At 41.2% G+C, this 19,581-nt stretch overlaps 1 protein-coding gene across 2 annotated transcripts; it reads right to left on the reverse strand.

The window, feature by feature from the left end:
- Positions 1-295: 295 nt before the first annotated feature.
- RB195_003292 (uncharacterized protein) lies at positions 296-18,127 on the reverse strand (the record flags this gene model as incomplete). 2 transcript variants are annotated; one of them, XM_064200883.1, is made up of 12 exons in its annotated part: positions 296-457; positions 518-559; positions 1,230-1,335; positions 3,136-3,260; positions 4,219-4,341; positions 5,946-6,007; positions 6,063-6,128; positions 10,549-10,611; positions 12,405-12,502; positions 12,753-12,887; positions 16,101-16,134; positions 18,097-18,127. In XM_064200883.1, the coding sequence occupies 12 exons, from the start codon at positions 18,125-18,127 to the stop codon at positions 296-298; spliced, it is 1,047 nt and encodes a 348-aa protein (XP_064056764.1). The 2 variants fall into 2 exon arrangements, with proteins under 2 accessions (XP_064056764.1, XP_064056763.1); XM_064200882.1 differs by lacking the exon at positions 10,549-10,611.
- Between the last annotated feature and the right edge of the window lie 1,454 nt (positions 18,128-19,581).

The raw sequence follows: 19,581 nt of genomic DNA on the forward strand, positions 1-19,581 counted from the left end.
GCTAGTTATGAAAGTAGATCCGTGATGTTCGACCGACTCACCTACACCAATTACTGGCGATTTCTGGAACTCCCCACAAACTACACTTATATTTCTCAGACAGTTAGTTCATGTCAGTTTATGTCTCCAATGTTTCCTTGATTTGTTACATATCGTGTCCACGCCGCAAACAACAAAAAATTTATACCTTAAAAACAGCACTGGACAAACTCTACCACAGAAAAGTTTGTAAAAGAGCTTGTGAAATTTCTGATGAAAAGTTTTGAGAATATACGTTGGATAAAAGATCACATTATTACACTTCCTTCTTCGCCTTTTCTTTCGTATTTTTCTGAGTCTTATCCATAGATGTGGATTTGCTTCCACTCGTAGATGGTTTTGAAAGTTCTGCCGAGGTATTTTTTATCGCTTCACCGGAAGTGTGGAGCGGTGTCGGAGTAGTAGGTTCGGATTTGTCCTAGGAAATAAGAACATTGCAAAAGTAAGTAAAGGATATTTCTCCGCATTTTCCACTCACCTGTGCATCTTCTTCAACTGTCAGGTTCACATCGAATGTGATCTGAAAAAATTAAACTGGAGCGTTGTTTCTACCTTAGACTACCACCTAGTTCAGCCTGTCACCCCTTTCAAAGGAATGGTGCTATCACGAAGCTATCCGATCCGAACTGATCCGTCGTGTTCCTTTGAAGTATCCTCCTTCGAAGACATTGTCGAGGCTGGATGTGTTCAGTTTAATGTAAGCATGTAATGTAAGCAAATAAAGAAGGTGAGTGCAGTGCAAGGGAAGCACCGATGTCTCCTACAGGGATAACTTCTGGAGAATGTACAACCCCTAACCCGTTCTCTAGCTGGAAATGCGAAATGTCCAGAGATATGCAGGCGACTATTGCGTCGAGATCCCGATACAAAGAAAGAGGCCGATACCAGACGAAAAATATCGAACCACACGTTCCAGTGACTGAACGACCATAGCACAGTCCTCACTCCTGCTGATAACAGACGTGTTCCTTGCGAAGCCCGAAAAACAGCAATCGTGTCTTTCAATTAGTCGTAACCAGGTGAGCGGTCTTGGACAGTGCGACACCTCTAACACACTGACGATAAGAACAACTGTCGTCACAATCTACAGGGAATAATTTATAAGGAAGAATGCGTCTTATTCAAAACAAATACAAAATTCATAAGCTGAAAACAATCATTACTGGGACGAAAAGAAAACTCAGTACTACCTTCTTGGGAGAATGCGATTTCATCATCCGACGTCTTACAGCTGGTAACGGCATTTTGAAATGAAAATATAGCGGTAGAGCGACTTTTTCGAGGAACATATAGTAGCTGAAATATCGTTGTAAATAATCCAATGATTTCCTTAGGATTTGCTACTTTGACGGTACTGTAGTGAACTGAGACTGACAGTAAAAAACCATCGATCACATTAATTATGAGCACATCCGCATTAAGTGTTTTTTTTTTGGAAACGTCCTTTTCAGATTTATCACCTTCTTTTTCGTTTTTCCCACGAGTTCATTTTTGTTTCTGTTGGACTACTGCATCGAAGTTTGCAGCACATTTAGATTCAATCAGAATTGGAGCTAGAGTTAGTGTGAAACATTCCAAGAAATCCCGAGAACAAACTCGAAAATCCTGCTCAATGAAAACTGTAGTTTTTTATTCCTTCCTTATATTCTCCGTAAACACCGGTAGTAGATTATGCGAGTCTGAACCGTTTTAAGGATTCAGTTTGGAAGTTCACCTTGGTTGTGGAAGGATAGTAACTAGTAACATCGCGGCGGTTTCTATTATGAGTAGGTTCTGATAGAAAATGTTGCTACCATCATGTTTAAGTGATTGCATTGAAGTAAACATGAGATTTTTGCTGCAGTCCTCGGGATTCACCCGAGAATCGACGCACATTCAGTAAACGTACCATGCCAATTTCTATTTCCGCCACATAAGTGATGCAACAAACATCGGCTATTCAACGCTATGTATGGAATACTTTCCATACGTTTGCATCCCATAGCCTGCGCCCTCTGATTTTTACATTTATGTTACAGGTTTTGAGCTTGGAGGCAACGTATCACGGTTTTGAGGTAGTAGGAACCCAGAGCGAAAACATAGAGTTCGGATAGTATATTGCGAAACCCAGGATAGTGCCGCTCATCTTTCTCTAATCGTCGTAAAAAAAATGGCGTGGGAACCGCTTTAATTCCTATTCTATGAAGACGTTGCGGTCCCTTCTGCAGCTTATTGATTTGTCTCACTTGAACAGATTGCTGAGAAGACATCACTGATGTTCGACCGCTCGCACGTGGATGCGGCGCGTGCAGGACGGCGTGTTGAAACTGAAATCGTCGTGAAAAATGATGTCTTTTACGGGATTAGGAAAAGATTTGCGAAACAGAGCTGGATTCTGCAATCTATTACCTGAAACTCTACGCCTAACTCTGGTTTCCGCACCACGTCGAAATCTGTTATATTATAAAACACCAAAATAAGCCTATTTTACGGTGTGAACTGACTTTGGTTGTTGAATCTAAGAACAGAATCTCAAGAAACAAGCTTAAAGGCGGGCGGGTTTCAGGTGGAGTATTCGTATACGGGATCTTAGATTATGGAGGGAAGGACGATTCCGTCCATTTCTTCCTAATTGCCGTAAAAAACGGCCCGGGAGATGCGGGAAGAAATGGACCTTTCTCTCCATAATCTACGATCCCGTATTCGAACGCTCCACCCGAAACCCGCACAACCCCAGATTCGTGGGGTGATGTCTTTAAAGACAGCGTACTACGAAATCGACGATGTTGAGATCTATCTACATAAAGATAGGGTTGGGTGTGTAAGTCACGAGCATGAGACTTCCCCTAGTTGCTCTGATATTGGCGCCGAAAATTTCTCCCTCGTTAAGAGCATACGAAGTTGACAAAATGGGAGGATTCCCGATCTCCTCAATTCGTCAACTCCCTTAAAGGTTGCGTTGGCAGGCTGTCGACACGCGCAAGCTCTCCGTTCGCGTCCGCGAAGCACTGCGAGCATAGCCCATCATTGGACCACTGGATTGGATACTATAGTCGTCTCCAAATGTCTTGTATCAAGGATTTCCTTAGATGGCAATTCGCTGACAGTAAAACTTACAAGAGTATGAACAGTAAAGCAATTATGACAGCACTAAGCACGTTATTCCTTTGCGGGCGTTTTGGCGGAAGTCCCTTTACGTTGATGGGATCGTCTCTTGTCCAGATTTTGAAATTCTCATCAACCTAAATTGAATTGATATCGAAATCATACTTTCAAGCACGTCAAGAACAGTACTCGTAGCCTGTACGAGAAAAAATTATAAAATTTTGATGCAGGAAATTAGGTAAGAATGCGGAATAAGCATAGCAAACTTCAAATCCTTGCGATCGAAAGATAGCGTCTTAGCTGTAAATTATTCACTTTTTCAGCGTGGATACTACCGATGAAAGTGACTCTTTCTGCCCCACCTTAGTTTTTGCTTTTCTTCTCTCTTAAAGGCATCACCCCACGAATCTGTGGTGGTAAGGATTTCAGGTGGTGTATTCGTATACAGGATAGTAGATTAAGGAGAGGGAGGTGATTCCGTCCATTTCTTCCTAATTGCCGTAAAAAACGGCCCCGAAGATGCGGCAAATGTACAAAGCTGGCGCACCCCAATCGAACCCCTTGTAGAAAAGAGCACGACAGAACGCGCCACATTTGGACACGTTCTTGTTTCCTCAGGGACCTATTAATTGGTTTCAGTGAATAGGCCGTTGAGGAGACTGCGCAGATTGTCGACCGCTCGCTCGTGGATACGGCGTTAGCACAGAACTAAGGCGTATTTACGTATCTCGTAGGAACAAACGAACTTTCCCACACCCTTTTTGAAGACGGTTTGAGAGGGTGGAGGGGGATTGAGTGCGGCCACGTTTCTGCTCGTAATCTAGAACCCAACCTCTATACTGTCCTACACTGACCCCAACACCATCAATTTCGTGATCTACTCTTTTTAACCCCTTGAGCGCTTATGATTCATGTACATATAGGTTTGGGAGTGTTCTTTTTGTACAGGCACGATCAATTTAAGAGATTAAATAAACTAATCAATAAACAAACAAAGACATAGTGGACAAGAATGGCTTTATTTGGTGTTACTACAGTTATTTGTTAAGTAGTAAGAATAAATATAATAAATAATTGAGAGCTAAATCTGCGAACCTGCGAGATAAACGTCGAACAGTGTTCTCGTTTCGATGAGAATAAAGCAAAATATTTGCTTGTGTTGGTATCCAGTTTGATAACTGGACTCTCATCCTCTGCACTTTTAATATAGGTACCTTTCTAGAATAAAATACAGTAGTGATATATCGGTATTTGATACAGATCAACTGAAAGGTTCGATTTCTAAACGAATGATTCACTAGCCTATCACCTTCCCGTTCCAGAAGTAAGCAGAAATGAGCACAAGTGAAATGCCAAAAGAGATGTTGCAGGGGAAAGAGATAAAGAATACATACATTGTTGATTATTTAGAAGAAAATGTTTGCGAATGCTAATCTAATCCAATATTTAGTTAAGAAGAAATTTTTAGCGGGATTTATTTTTGGTGATAAACAGAAAAAAAAGTCACACACACATTCCGATCGAAGAGGTTTGATTAATGGATTCGGAGGTATCGGAGGCAGGTTTCTACTGTAGGTTCATCGTAGACACAATTGAACGCAGCGCGGAGGTTTCATCATTATTATTATCTTACCATATTACTTATTTGATATTGCAGTAGTGAAAGCTCTCTCATAATAATCTATTTAAATGCATTCCTAAGCAGAGTCACCCATTTTGAAACTTCCAAATTTTTTGTTTCAAAAATCTGATTCGTACATCTCTATCCTTATCTATTCGTCAGCAGATCCAAACTGTTTCGTTATACTTCAAATTCCTGATACGGAAGATTTGAATAAAAGTAAATTCTCAACTGTTAATACATATATCAGCGCACTATTGTCAAGCTTACAAAAAGTAAGTACAATTAATGACGCCGGTCTTCCACAACCACAACGAGATTATACGCGATCGGAACATTGATTTTGTACGCTAAAGGGGTTTTGTGCAGTGCCGTAGAGCGCAAGATCAATTTCCTTTGAAATAAATTTAATGTAAATTTAGTTGAGTGCATGGGCTTGTATTGCACAGTCGATAAGAGGTTCCGGTGTAACGGCAAGATCGATCGGAGGTTCGTATCCACCATTGTGTTCACCAAGCCTTATCATCCCTCTGGGTTTAATTAATTGGTACCAGACTTGTCTAGGAAGATAAAAACACTAGCTTGATACATTGGCTAGCTTCCATTTTTACAAACGAAACGAAACAATTTCAAACGATTCTGAATAGATGGGGACGTGTTAGCGCATTCCAAACTGAATGGTTAAAGGCATCACTCCACGAATCTGAGGTGGTACGGATTTCAGGTGGAACATTCGTATACGGGATAGCAGATTATGGAAAGGGGGTGGTTCCGTCCATTTCTTTCTAATTACCGTGAAAAATGGCACTGAAGATACGGCCTCAGGCGTTCCGCGCACTATTTTCTACAAGGAGTTCGACTGGAGCGCGCCAGTCTTGTGCGACGCCGCATCTTCTGGGCCGTTTTTTACAGCAACTACGAAGAAATGGACGGAATTACCCTCCTCCCCTATTTCTACCATCCCTTATAAGAATATTCCATCTGAAATCTGTACCACCTCAGATTCGTGGGGTGATGCTTTTAAAGCCAGACACTTTATCCGTCATCCTTACTTGGGTGCCCCTAACATGAATGACGTTCTTAATGTGGATTATAGTGGGCAAAAATTAAACAGTCTTAATTCTAGAGAAATAGCGACCCTAATAGCAAATCTAACATTCACAGTGAGCTTTTTCAAATATCGCAAATAGAAAATCCACACCTTTGAAAGTGAAAATCGAACAACAAAATATTCAGGACTGATCCAAACCGATTTCATTTCAACTAAAAAACGTGAGTAAAAGAAGCCTTTGATGAACATTTCAACTACATGACTCACCTGTTTTCCCTTGCAGATAAGTGAAAACGTTGTAGTAGAAACCATCGAATGCAGACTCCTTGGTCCCTTGATGAGCAAATTTTAGATAATCATCAAAAATGAATTTGCCAGCAAGAGAACTCTTATGCCACTGCACTTTTTTATTCTCTTGACGAGAAAAAAACGGTTTTCATAAGTAACGCTACGTGGACTGCGTAATCTGCTAGAAAAATCCATTTTCGTTGTAGTAGCATCAAAGGCGTAGCGCGCTGGATCAGGGTCAGCTCAATATTAGTATGTCATTTTGGATACACTTGTGTAGACAAACGTGAAGACGTTTTACTTGTTACATAATTTCAGGTTTCTTCTTTTAAATACATCGGAAGATGAGTTTTCAACAACTGGTTTTTTTTTTAAAGTGAACCGGACATGTGGTTGTTACTATCCTTTATTCGTGGCTAACGTTCGCCTTCTTCAGAGTCTGAAAGAGTGAAATCGAACGTGATTTATCCTATCAAACGCCTTATCCGACCAACAAGCAAAGTCCTAAGTTCACTGTTGGACCGCATAGCTACCTACAAGCAGAGGAGAACGCACAAATCACGTTCGATTTCATTCTTTCAGGCTCTGAAGGCGATGTTGTCAAAACGTTAGCCACGAAGAAATGATAGTAACAAGCTCGTGTCCGCCTCAGTTAAAGAAACTAATTATTGAAACATCAACATTCCGACGTCTATTGAAAGTCGTACATGGAGAAGATGTTTCAATATTATAACCTTATTTCATCAGTTTCAAACGACGCTTTCTCACGAAAAAAAAGACGCTAAACCATTTAGTTATGCGTAAATGTCAAAACTGAATTATGCACGATTGTATTAGCGACCAAACGTCTTCTATTTTCATCCCGTACTCATCAGATCGTGCTTATTTTGGACTTCCAGATTTCTTGTGGTGCTTGCTTATTCAGCAAAGATCGAAGGCAGGCCTACTTTTGGGTTCTAACAACGTTTCATCGAGTGAGCGTAACGCAGCTGGTAAGAGGTTTGCTTACTACTGTACGTTCGGTAGTTTGAAATTTCCCTAAGCCAACTAAGCCTTTCGTTTCTTTGGGACCGATAAATTTATATCAGACTGCTCTGCGAGGATGAAAACACTAGTGTGACATATAGGCTATTTTATACGCATCATTCTACTATTTCTATCCTATTATTCTATTATAATTATTTGTTTTTTTTATTTATTTTCACTATTTCTACTATTTTGTTTTCTATATTAACATTTAATTGATTCTATTTTTACTATTATTTTCCTTTTAGATGAGCTCCTTTCCCTACTAAGGACGTTTAGGTGATGCTGATCTGAAGTGGATCGTCTAGGTAGAGACGAAACGATCCACTTCACTTCAATTTTAGCCTCCATAATTTCTTTAAATGACGTTTTCGGAATCGTATGAGACTCATGGACGGATGTCTAGCCTGTACAATGTCTTGCGAGGGCTATCCGATGTCACAAACCAGTGCTTTTATCCTCACAGAAAGTCTGGTTCCAATTTATCGACCTCATCGAGGGATGAAAGGCTTAATTGGACTAGGGTGGTTTTGAATCATTGATGTGCAGTCAAAATTTGTGCAGTCAAAATTTTGGGGAATTATTGGAAGCACTAGACATAACTTTTTCAACTAACAAATTATATTCAACAACTAGCATGACGTCCCGACATATACAAACGTCAACATCAGCATGCTGATGAAGATAGGAGGGTTACATCAAGAGTTAGTAATTTGGAAGCTGGCTATTCAGTGTAGATAGTGGGAGCCTATCAATGCCGACTTCAAATATCAAGGAACGAGATAATGGTTAATTGATCGCCAGCCAGTTGAGATCAAACCATTCACCATTTTCATGAGACCAGCGCGGCAGGCGTTGTACCATCATAAATTATGTTGACTACTTTTTTTCACACATGCATACCGTTTACAATTTCATAGTTTCTCAATCACACTTTGATTATCATCCGTAAATGTAATCATCATGTGTGTTAAGGTATTCCATCTTTCTGAGAAGATCAAATTTCTCTAAGGAGCAGAAATCATGGAGCTGAAACTCAACAGCGTACTTGAGGTCAGTAACAGAATTGAGCAGGTTTTGTTTCAGCAAGTGCTTAAGAGGCCGGAACAAGTGGTAGACTAAAGCTACGAGGTGTGGAAATATGGCGGATGGGGACCGTTTTCCAACATAGAGCCTCAGGATAGCGGCTAACGGCCAAAGCGAGATGCGGCCGCGCGTTACCATTAAAGGCATCACTCCTCGAATCTGAGGTGGTACGGATTTCAGGTGGAGTATTCGTATACGGGATGGGAGACTATGGAGAGGGGGGTGATTCCGTCTATTTCTTCCTTATTACCTTAAAAAACGGCCCGGAAGATACGGCTTCAGACGTTCTGGAGCACTATTTTCTACAAGGAGTTGGAGTGGCGCGCGCCAGCCTTGTGCGGCGCCGCATCTTCCGAGCCGTTTTTTACGGCAATTAGGAAGAAATGGACGGAATCTCCCCCTCTCCATAGTCTCCCATCTCGTATACGAATACTCCACCTGAAATCTGCACCACCTCAAATTCATGGGGTGATGCCTTTAAGTTGATTAGTGGTGGCTTCGGTCGCTTTTCTTAGACTGCGGTGGCCAACTCGTAGAGCTGCCGAGTGTAAACTTCGGCGTTAAACGCGTGATTGTCGAACATTAGCTCCCACAACATCGTCGTGTTGGCGCGCGGAAGTCCTGTGTGCGGGAGGTGTACAAAAGAAAAGTTCTCTTTCCACAGCTTCGCCCAACAAACTTCTAGAATCGTTTAGGTTTAGAAGATCTCCCAAGGGGGTATCAAAGTGTAAAAAAATAGGTAGCAAAGCCAATACAGGTTTGTTTTTGCTGGTGACTGCCAGTAGATTCAGCAGAGTGTTATCCCACCCATAGACCATTACTTACCAATCCACACGTCTTGGGAGAGGTGCGGTTACCGAATGAGCACCACATCCATGGTGCTCATCCAATAACGGCACCCCTCCTAATCGGGAGCTTTATTTTATTCATTTGCAAAATGTATTTGAAGCACCTCAAGCACATTTCGCAAATAAAGACATGAGACACTTACGAATTACCACGAGAATGCTCTTTTGCTCGCTTTAGGTAATTATCATGATGGTCATGTTATCTTAAGCGGCAGCTTAAAGACAGTGTATCATGAAATCTACTATATCTAGAAACCTAGTTGGAAAGGCAGATTCCGATTTGTAGATTACGAATGTGAGCGTGGTCCTGCTCAATTTTCGCTAGTTATTCTTTAAAAAAACGGCGCGGGAAGTGGTTTGTGCTTATGAGGTACCTTAGAGTGCACCTCCTTTCTACACATCTCCGGTTCCCTCAGCAGCCCATTCACTGCTTTTACATGAATAGGCTACTGAGGGACTGGGGGAAGGCTGAAGAGACGTCACTGATTCTTGACTGCTCCTTCCTGAGTGCGGCGTGCACAGAGGTGGTGCGTCCCAACCTACCTCGCAAAAATGAAAACCGTTCCCATGCATACGATTAGAAAAACTTGATTGGGGCCATACTCATATTCGTAATCAACAGCTCGAACTCTATGTTTTCTATCAGATTTCTGCACTGCGTCGATTTCTTGATACCCTCTCTTCAACAAGGCGTAAACAACATAAACACAACAAACAAACATCGAAATCTCAAACATAAACGAAACTAGGTTGGTGGTTAACTGCCAATTTTTACTCCGAATTTTAATTCTGAGGTAAAATGTAGTTGGGAGCCCACTCAGTGGCGCCTTGTTTCTCGAAGTAAGTAATTGAATCAGTCGGGGCCCTAAGACCTAAGCATTAGTCTTAGAGGATCTCTGACATGTAAGCTAAAGTTACTAAGAGAAAAGACTAAGTTAAAGCGCGAGAAAAAAAGACGACACCTCATCTGCATTTTTTCGTAATGCTGTACAGTCCGGTCAAAACGACGTGAATGACGACTGTAGTTGCGGTGCATTTGCGTGCGCGTTCGAAACGGCGCGGTGAAGGCAGCAGTTGGAACCGAGGTGGGACCGTCGCAAATTGCAGCGATGGGTGGTCCCACTATGGGTTTCACCACACTCCTAGCCGCTATGCTCCACGAGAGAAGCCGCATACGCAATTGCGTACGTGCTCCATCTCCTTTTGACCGTACCGTACTTATCTGCCTTCGAAATGCATTTTTTTCAAATTGATATGGGCACTTAAAAGGCATTCAAGTTCACGATAAATAGCAAATTTCGACCAAATTACTACCGTTCTTTTCCTACTGTCCAGATTACTCCTAAACTGCTAGCTATTATTTAAGAAGTTGTGTTCGTGTAGGTCAAAATTCTCGAGAGTTTAATGTGAAACAACATGGGTAATGGTTGGGTTAAGGCGCAGTAGTGCAGACGTACTGACACATGGATTAAGCTAGAAACAAGAGAACGTTTATTATCCAAGACTTATCCAAAAGGCTGGTAGGTATCGATCTGATCTTCGAACAGTGTTGTTATCGCCACAACAGCCTACAGCATAAAGTGTTTTTTTTAACATACAAACATTCCCATCCATACACAAGAGCATACCAAGTCTGTAATTGTTTAGCATGATAATTATTTCATCTTTTGAATGCTAGAATCGCCCTATTTGAGGTAAAAAGCTTTCTAAGACAGGTGTTGTGAAACAATTCGCGAGGAAAACGAGGAGAATGATCCTAAATGAGGTAACAGCTAACAGCTAAATGAGGTACGATTCAATTCGATTCAATTGTTTTTTCGCTTCATAGAGTGTCGTGTATTAGCAAAAATATGATCAGCGACCTACGAATGCTATCTCGATGATGAAGAGAAGGTAATATAAAGGAAACTACCACCAGAACACCAGCAGAACTCGAAGAATAGTGGAAAGTGGTTTTGCACAAGCAAGCGCTTTTTGTTCATTCAAAAGCATCACCCCACGAATCTGAGATGGTACAGATTTCAGGTGGAGTATTCGTATATAGATATATATGGCATAATAGATTATCGAGAGGGGGTAATTCCGTCCATTTATTCCTAATTGTCGTAACAAACGGCCCGGAAGATGCGGCGCACGAACAAGGCTGGAGCGCTCCAATCGAGCTCCCTAAAGAAAGTAGCGTGCCAGAACGCTCGAAGCCGTATCTTCCGGACCATTTTTCACAGCAATTAGGAAGAAATGGACGGCATCACCCATCTCTCCATAATCTACGATCCCGTATACGAATACTTCACCTGAAATCCCTACCACCTGGTCTCCTCCGGAACCTATTCATACAAAACCAATAAATAAGCTGTTGGTGGAACCGGAGCGTTACAAAGGTGGCGCGTTCTAACGTACCTCGTAGGAGCAAACACCGTTCCATGTCGTTTTCCGGGACGATTGTGAGGAACTGGACGGGACAGTGCTCACTTTGCAATTTACACCACAGGACTCTCTATTTTCCCAAAGGTTTCCAAACTAGGTTAATTTCGTGATACGCTGCCTTTAACCTTGAATTCTTGTTTTTTCTTTGGTTGTTCCTTGAAATAAAGGCATTACCCCACGAATCTGAGGTGGTGCCGGTTTCAGGTGGGTTATGCCTATACGGAGTCGTGAATTATGGAGAGAAGGGTGATTCCGTCAATTTCTTTCTAATCGCCGTAAAAACCGGCCCGAAAGATACGTCTTCAAGCGTTCCGGCGTGCTATATTCTACAGTGAGTTCGATTGGAGCGCGCAAGCTTTGTGCATGCGCCGTACCTTCGGGGCCCTTTTTACGACAATTAGGAAGAAATGGACGGAATCACCCTCCTCTCCATAATCTACGACCCCGTATAGGAACACTCTACCTGAAATCCCTACCACCCCAGATTCGTGGGGTAACCAATAAATAAGCTGTTGGTGGAACCGGAGCGTTACAAAGGTGGCGCGTTCTAACGTACCTCGTAGGAGCAAACACCGTTCCATGTCGTTTTCCGGGACGATTGTGAGGAACTGGACGGGACAGTGCTCACTTTGCAATTTACACCACAGGACTCTCTATTTTCCCAAAGGTTTCCAAACTAGGTTAATTTCGTGATACGCTGCCTTTAACCTTGAATTCTTGTTTTTTCTTTGGTTGTTCCTTGAAATAAAGGCATTACCCCACGAATCTGAGGTGGTGCCGTTTCAGGTGGGAGATGGAAAATGATGGAAGATTTTAAAGATGGAAAATCCTAAACATTTGCCAGCTACACGTCTTCGACTGTTTCATTTAATACACTCAGGGATATCACTGCTGCTGTAAAAGTTTGCTAAAATTTTCAAATATAAATACTCACATTTCTCTCGTAATTCGAGAACAAAAGCACGTTGGTATAATTGAGTTTTCTCCAAGGCATCACCAGGTATCCATGTGTCGAAAAATGACAGCAGTACTCTTAAAAATAAACGAATACACACATATGTGGGATGATTATTTTTGTTTAATTCTGCACTTTTGTTGCAGAATTTTCGCTTGTTCAAAATGAGACGATTTCAGCCGATTTCAGCGCTGCTTCCCAGCAAGTACTCTTTTGTATTTTTCCGTAAACAAAACTTTTATCTTCGCTAGACGTATTCGTGAATTGTTCATGGTTTTGAGTGAAAAAAAGCAAATAGGTGACGTTGTGACGAAATTTCACACTCACTCATGTGTAGTGCAAGCAGGACTGGGGCTGAGTACAAGACTGAAATTTGTGTCAGAGAAGTCAAAAATGCGATTGTTGCCTCTTGGGCTCTTATAGGATTCCGTAATCTTTGAAAAGTCATTTGCAGGAAGATACCTGAATTCAGAAAAGGTCTATTGTTGAGTATAAAGTAATGAGTAAAGGAATTATGGGATAATTTAATCCATATTTCCTTGAGACATGCAATCTTTGGCAAGAAATCAAAATTATTAAATACAGATTTTTCACTAAGCACTGCCAGTAGTGATTTAGTGGCCAGGATTATGGTTGTTCATTAATGAAACATTCTATTAAGTTTTCCTCGCCACAAAAAAAGAAGCAAGTACTGAAATCTTGAAGTTATACGTATCGTCCTACTTCAGCATTATGATCCACAGGTTGCAGCGATCAAAATTATACCTTGAATGATAATGAAGTAACTATAGAGATGTATTTGAAAAAATAGGGCGGGTGTATTGTAGCGGTTAGAGTTTTCGCGTCCAGCACGATCGATCGGAGGTTCGAATCCGCCCTAGTGCTCACCAAGTCTTTCATCCTTCCGGGGTCGAAAAATTGGTACCAGACTTGTCTGGGAGGATAAAAACACTGACTTGACCCATCGGCTAACCAGTCATTCATTGTACGGGCCAATTAAACGTAAACTAAACTCGTAAACTTCAAACGATTCTAAATTGAAGTGAACGTGGGAGCGCATCCCAAGCGGATTGATTAACTCCAGACACTTTATCCATTATCCTTTATTTGAAAAAATCGAATCGTTCGTCAGAGCAAACAAATTCACATTTTTTTTATTGGCCACATCTATGTTCAATACAGAAAAGTTCAGTTTCATTCTCAGAAAACAAATGTCTAGAGAAATCTCTGTTTCAGTTCACATATTATTAAAATAATGAATTGCAAGTGTTTGTTTCGAGAATCCCGCACTAAACGCGTGGAATAATAATACTAATCGCTTTAACGAAATCCAGGCTGTACACCTCGTATGTTACTGGGAATCTACGCTTATCGTGGCTTAGTCGTAGATTGTGGTAAACCGAGTGGTCTCGCTCATCTCTCCGTAGTTGTCTTGCACTGCAACGCGCCACCTTTGTGCACGCGTCGCATCAAGCGATAAATGAAGTCTTCTCTCCAACCAATTCAAGTTAAACTAATGGATAGACTGCTGAGGGGAACGGATCTCGCTCATAGAGGCGCGTTCTAACGCAACTCGTAGGAAATAAAACGATTCCCACGTCGTTTCCTTCGACGACCACGGATAGATAAGCAGAATCACGTGAATTTCTGCAGTCTACGATCCCGTATAGAAACTTTCTACGGGAAATCTCTAACACGCCAAATTTATGACATCCTGCCCTAAATTCAGACTGTAGTTAGCCTAATTCTATTTTTTTTTGAGTTAAGGTTTAGCGCGCATTTTCTGAAGCTTTTAGGGATGATTTTTTGAAGCAGCACAATGAATAACCGTGGGAAAAATTAGCCAATTAATAGCCAATGAGGACAGTAAGAGTGCGAATATAGAGCTAATTAAGTTTGTACTTTCTTTTTGGTAATAATGCTACTCAGAACGCACAACACAACATTACAAAGTATTTTAAAGGAATTGCATAAGGTATGAAGTTCGTTTGTTCTTCGGTAACTTTCAAACTTAGATGAGGAAATTCTGTAAGTGAAAGCTTATTTTTCACAGGTGAATAACGACACTTGTGATTAATCCTTTTCCAATAATGGTATGGATTATGAGTGACCTATTATCTGGAGTTTATCTAGAGTTTTATTTGTTCAGTAACCTTTTCTAAGCCCCGAAATAAGCTCATCTATGATAAACATAATATGTAGGATAATGGTTGACAAAACAAATTTAAAAAAAAAAACTGTCATTCACGACCTTTGCTCTTTTGCAAATTTTTGAAGTGATTTTCTCTCGTGGACATGTTATCTGAATAGCAGCGCAGTGCTGATCACATTGGTATTTTTTTTTGTTCTAAATTTACAACCGTTTGAAGGAGGTTATGGAAGTGGGTTCAGAAACAGGAATACTTTAATAGTGGATCGTTTTCTAAAGAAGATAGCACTTATATTGCCCTTATCTACTTATCAGACAACTGAGAAGCAAATAACTTCTTGATTGCTGTTGAGAATTATCGATCAACAAAGATATTATCAAATGAAGATATGGATTTTTAAGGGGAATGGCACTCAATCATAGGCACCAGCGCGTTCAACCGTGGTGACGCGGCGCGTCTAGGGTGGAGTGGGGCCATGCATGACGACGTTGGGACCAAAAACGCTCCAGTGAGGCCACCAACGCGGCGAAATTGGGTCATGATTCATTGCTATACGGTAGAAACAAGGATCCAGAATCAATTCTGTCACATCATCGCGGGCAAACGCGTTCGAGGGTAGCTGCGGCCGGTGATGAGCATTCATGAATAGGGATATTTAACACTGTCAAGGTAAGGTAATCTCCTTTAAATTCAAAGGTACAGATTTCACAGCGTAGGTAAAAAAAAACATATAGGGTTCTGAGTTGACAAATGCCAAATATTCCACCATCCGGCACAATTCTAAAGCAACAACACGTTGGGCCCAGCACTAAGTCTCATGTGGCAAACAAGCAACGAAATGCGTAGTAGTAATGTTTGGTGGTAAGCTATCAAAACTATGTGAATTCCACTCCAAAACTGGTCCCATGTGCAATCGCACCAAGTGTGTTTTTCCGAATGTGCGTGAAACATTTGGGAAACGCTCTTCCTTTGCTTGACCCAGACTCTCTCTCCTCTCTGCGTCGCGCTAATCGATGGAACGCGCTCACCTGATTGAATGCGTTCGAAAGCATATACTACTAATAGGTCCGCTGAAAAGAGGTCTATTGTTTTCTAAATTGTAAGTAGTGTTATCAAAGTAGACCATCCTTACTGCTATCTGCTAGATGCTAAACAAGGAGAAAAAATCTAGCATTATTCTTAACTACAGAAGGGTTCTGTAAACAATGAATGCAAATATGAAGAATAAATTTGAAGAGTGTTTTTCTCTAATTCTCTAATTATTATTGTTTGAAAACACTAAATAACGAATCAATAACAAGAATAATCTTCCAATGAAAGAAAGAATCTTAGAAAAAATAAACTATTGGCCCGCTATCACAATCATTGAGTGAGATCTATCACTACTTGCAGATTGTCTTCAAGTGACATCTGAAATTCCCAATTATTGGATTTGCGCTTTATTTCTAAGGATTACGCTGACACTTGATCTCTCACCAAAGATTCTTCTAATGCATTGCATTGAAAGGAAAATTGAGTAACTCACACTCTTCGGATAGCAGCAGTTGCTCCAAGAATTGCTAAACAATAACTATACTATTTATCAGATCACAACTAAAATATCTATTTGCTCAAAGGTAGTGTACCACGAATCCGACGTGGTGAGAGAATCTACGGGAAAAGCTGGGGATAGATTTGTAGATTGCGGGATCCGAGGTGATTCCGCTCATCTCTCCCTAATCGTCGTAAGAAACGGCATGGAAACCGCTAAAGTTCCAACGTGGAACGTTAGAACGCCCCTCTATGCACACGTTCTGGTCCCCTCAACAACCTATTCATTGGTTTACTTGATTAGGCAGGTGAAAAGACATCACTGATCCTCGTCCGCTCGCACTTAGATGCGAGTAGACATGCGTTTTCCACGCCAATTTTTTTAAAACGAAGTTAGAACTAGAGAGAGATGTGCGGAACCACGACGGCTTTGGGATGAGATGAGTCTGTTCATTTTGGGTTGAGATAAGTCCGTTTGAATTTGTCATATCAAAACAGACGTTATAGTTGAGTCAAAAGGACATGAAGCATGAAAAAGACATGAAAAGGACGGACAACACGGCAAGCGGTTGCGCTCGAAGCGGTGCGGTAGAGCGTAGCGGTTGGGATCGTGTAAGGATCCTCGCTACCGCCACCCATCTCTCCAGTTCGCCACTGTCCCAACTCGATTCCAACCGCTGTCTCTACCGCAGCCGCTTACGTAATTGTCCGTGCTTCATGTCGTTTTGACCCGACTATATTTTCCGAACACCCTAGTAGAATTTGCACCTCGCGGAAGTTCTGCAACCTCGGAACACTTGTCAGCAGACTCGCATGTTCTAACATGTTCTTACCTGTTGGGTAGATATTGAGTAAGAACCATTGAAGGAAGTCTAATGTATACTTGTAACGTTCTTAAATGATATCTCCCAAACAAGTAGGAATGTGTTAGAACATGTGAGCCAACATGCACATCATTGTCTGAGGTTCCGGAACTTTCGCATAGTGCGAATTCTATACGCTTGTGGATGGTAGGACAACTCGCCGACTTGCGGTAGTAAACAACAATGAATCTGGGATGGACAGAAAGCGCACTACGCTCAGGTATATGCATGACATTCTGGTTGTTTTACGCTTATACCGTTCCGTTTATGCATTCAGTACAACCCGAACAGACTTTCTACATTTTTAATTTCCAGTTCAGTGCCTTAGTGTCGATTCTTTTTTTTTTCGAAATTCTATCAGGTAAGAATCTGCATTTTTCATATTAACTAGGTATTTTCCTTTTTTCCTTATTTTTCTTCACCTCTAAACGCTTCCAGAACCAGACTGAGACAAATGCGGTGTGTTAGAAAGTTTAGGACATAAGAGATTGAAAGGAAACTGGTGTGATTCGCCAGTCATACACTAATGTAGCGTATTTCGTCTGTATGTAACGACAGATCTCCGAAAAGAACCAGGATATAAGTTCATATGTTGACGTACTTTACTCCTGTTTGTTAGAAACTGATCATATCACAAAGAAACAGAGTAGCTCATTTTTGGACGAATTCAGTGGACTAACGGCCGTCTACGGTCTTATCAAAAAAGCTAAAGCTTTTTTGCTTATCAAAAGCTTAGCTTATCAAAAAAGCTAAAGCTAAAAAAAAGTTCATGAAGCTAAGGCAAGCATATGGAAGCGGTCGTCGTACAATCCTACGCAGTTTTGAACGATTGCGGTGTTACTATGAGTGCAACATGGCGGCGAAATTAGTGACTGTCTTTCAATCCAACGGTGGAGTTGAGCGTAGGATTCGCATCGTGGACTCTCACCATGGATTCGGCGGGAGCACAGCGGAAGTCGTAAATCCTTACATTGCAAATCTGTACAAACATCAGAGAAAGTCAAAATAAAGCACTATTCTGTTCTCAAAAACGTGGAATCCCGTAACAGTGAGAGCGCGGGTGAAACAGGGTTGGACGTTATGCTACCACTACTCATAAGACCAAACAGGCTTGCTGATACGAATCACCTCGGATAAGGACGAGAAGTTCCAAGAACATGTGTTGAGAAAGTAAATAATCGAATCACTACCACACCTTTATATATGGCTTGTACTTATGATATGATTAGATGCTATAGCGTTTCACCACCTTTTGCAGCAGAAATTAACATGAATTATGTTAGTGATCGTGTTAAATGCGTAGAGCATGGATAAAATCACAAGAAAAAGATCATGCGTCCATACATCACTTCGTAGCCCCAAGGATTGTACAGAATCAAAGGACGTATCACGAACGTGATAATGCTTAATTAGCTCAATAGTTGCTTTTCGTGTCTTATAGCAATGTCTGTCTGTCGATGATTCATGATGTAACTTGAGTTAACGCTGTCTGGCGGTCGAATTTGTAGTTCTTAGGCTCGCAGCTGCAAAAAGGATTCATTTGGACAAAGGTGTTTACAGGGCTATCGAGTGTTTCTTGATTTTAGCATGCGCAGGACATCATAACAGTCTACTCCGACCTCAATGTACCGTATGAATAGCCGCAGAAAATTCATTATGCCTTTTTTGTTGCTCTTCATGTTGTTTACCCTTTGCTCGCTCTTCCTTGCTTTCATGTATTACTTGCCATTGTTACTGTTACTGTTATATGGTTTAATTACACAAGTTTGAGGGAGTGCCGAATAAAGTTGCTAAGTTGTATCCCGCGTGGCACATAGAACGAGACTGTCAACTACCGAAGCCAAATACAAGTCAATCAGTACAGGACGGACCCCATCGTGAAACCTCACGTCACATTCCATTCACTGCCTACATAAGTTTGGAACTACGAACCTCGGTTGTAGAGTGAAACAGCAGAGGATATGCGATCGTCGGAATGTCAATATATCTGTATGTAAGTAATAAGGACGTTATAAGGACTAAACATTGGATTGCTTGAATAAGCGATTTTTGGACGTCGTGCTAATACGATGGTACCGCACACCATAATATGAAGCTTGTGGTCAGACTAACTCAATTCAGTATGAGTAGGTTTGGTCGGCAAAATTGTACTGAACATTTAAAATATTCATCCTTGGTTAAAATCCACAGTACTCACATATTCCAACACAATCAAAGGTTAACTAAGATTTTCGCACGCTTCCTTAGGTTGTTGCTCTCAAAATAGGATCAAAACGACATGACGTTGCGTAAGGGACTGCGCTAGCGGTTAGGATCATAGTGGGACAATTGCTAATTACCATCCATTGCTGCAATTCGCGATGATCCCACCTCGATCATGACCGCTATGCTCCACGGCTCGACTTCCAGCGCAGCTGCCAACGCAACTGCACTGTACTTCATTTCGTTTCGATTCGACTACAGATGATGGAAGAGAATACTGTACATATCACTGTGGCAGAACAATTCCTATTTCTTTTTCTTTCTTTTCCTATTCCTACAAAAATCAAATCTTATCTTCCTATTATCATTATTACTGATTGATTATTATTATTACTGATTGCATTATGCAAA

This window comes from Necator americanus, chromosome IV (assembly GCF_031761385.1).
Source record: "Necator americanus strain Aroian chromosome IV, whole genome shotgun sequence".
Lineage (NCBI taxonomy): Eukaryota > Metazoa > Nematoda > Chromadorea > Rhabditida > Ancylostomatidae > Necator > Necator americanus.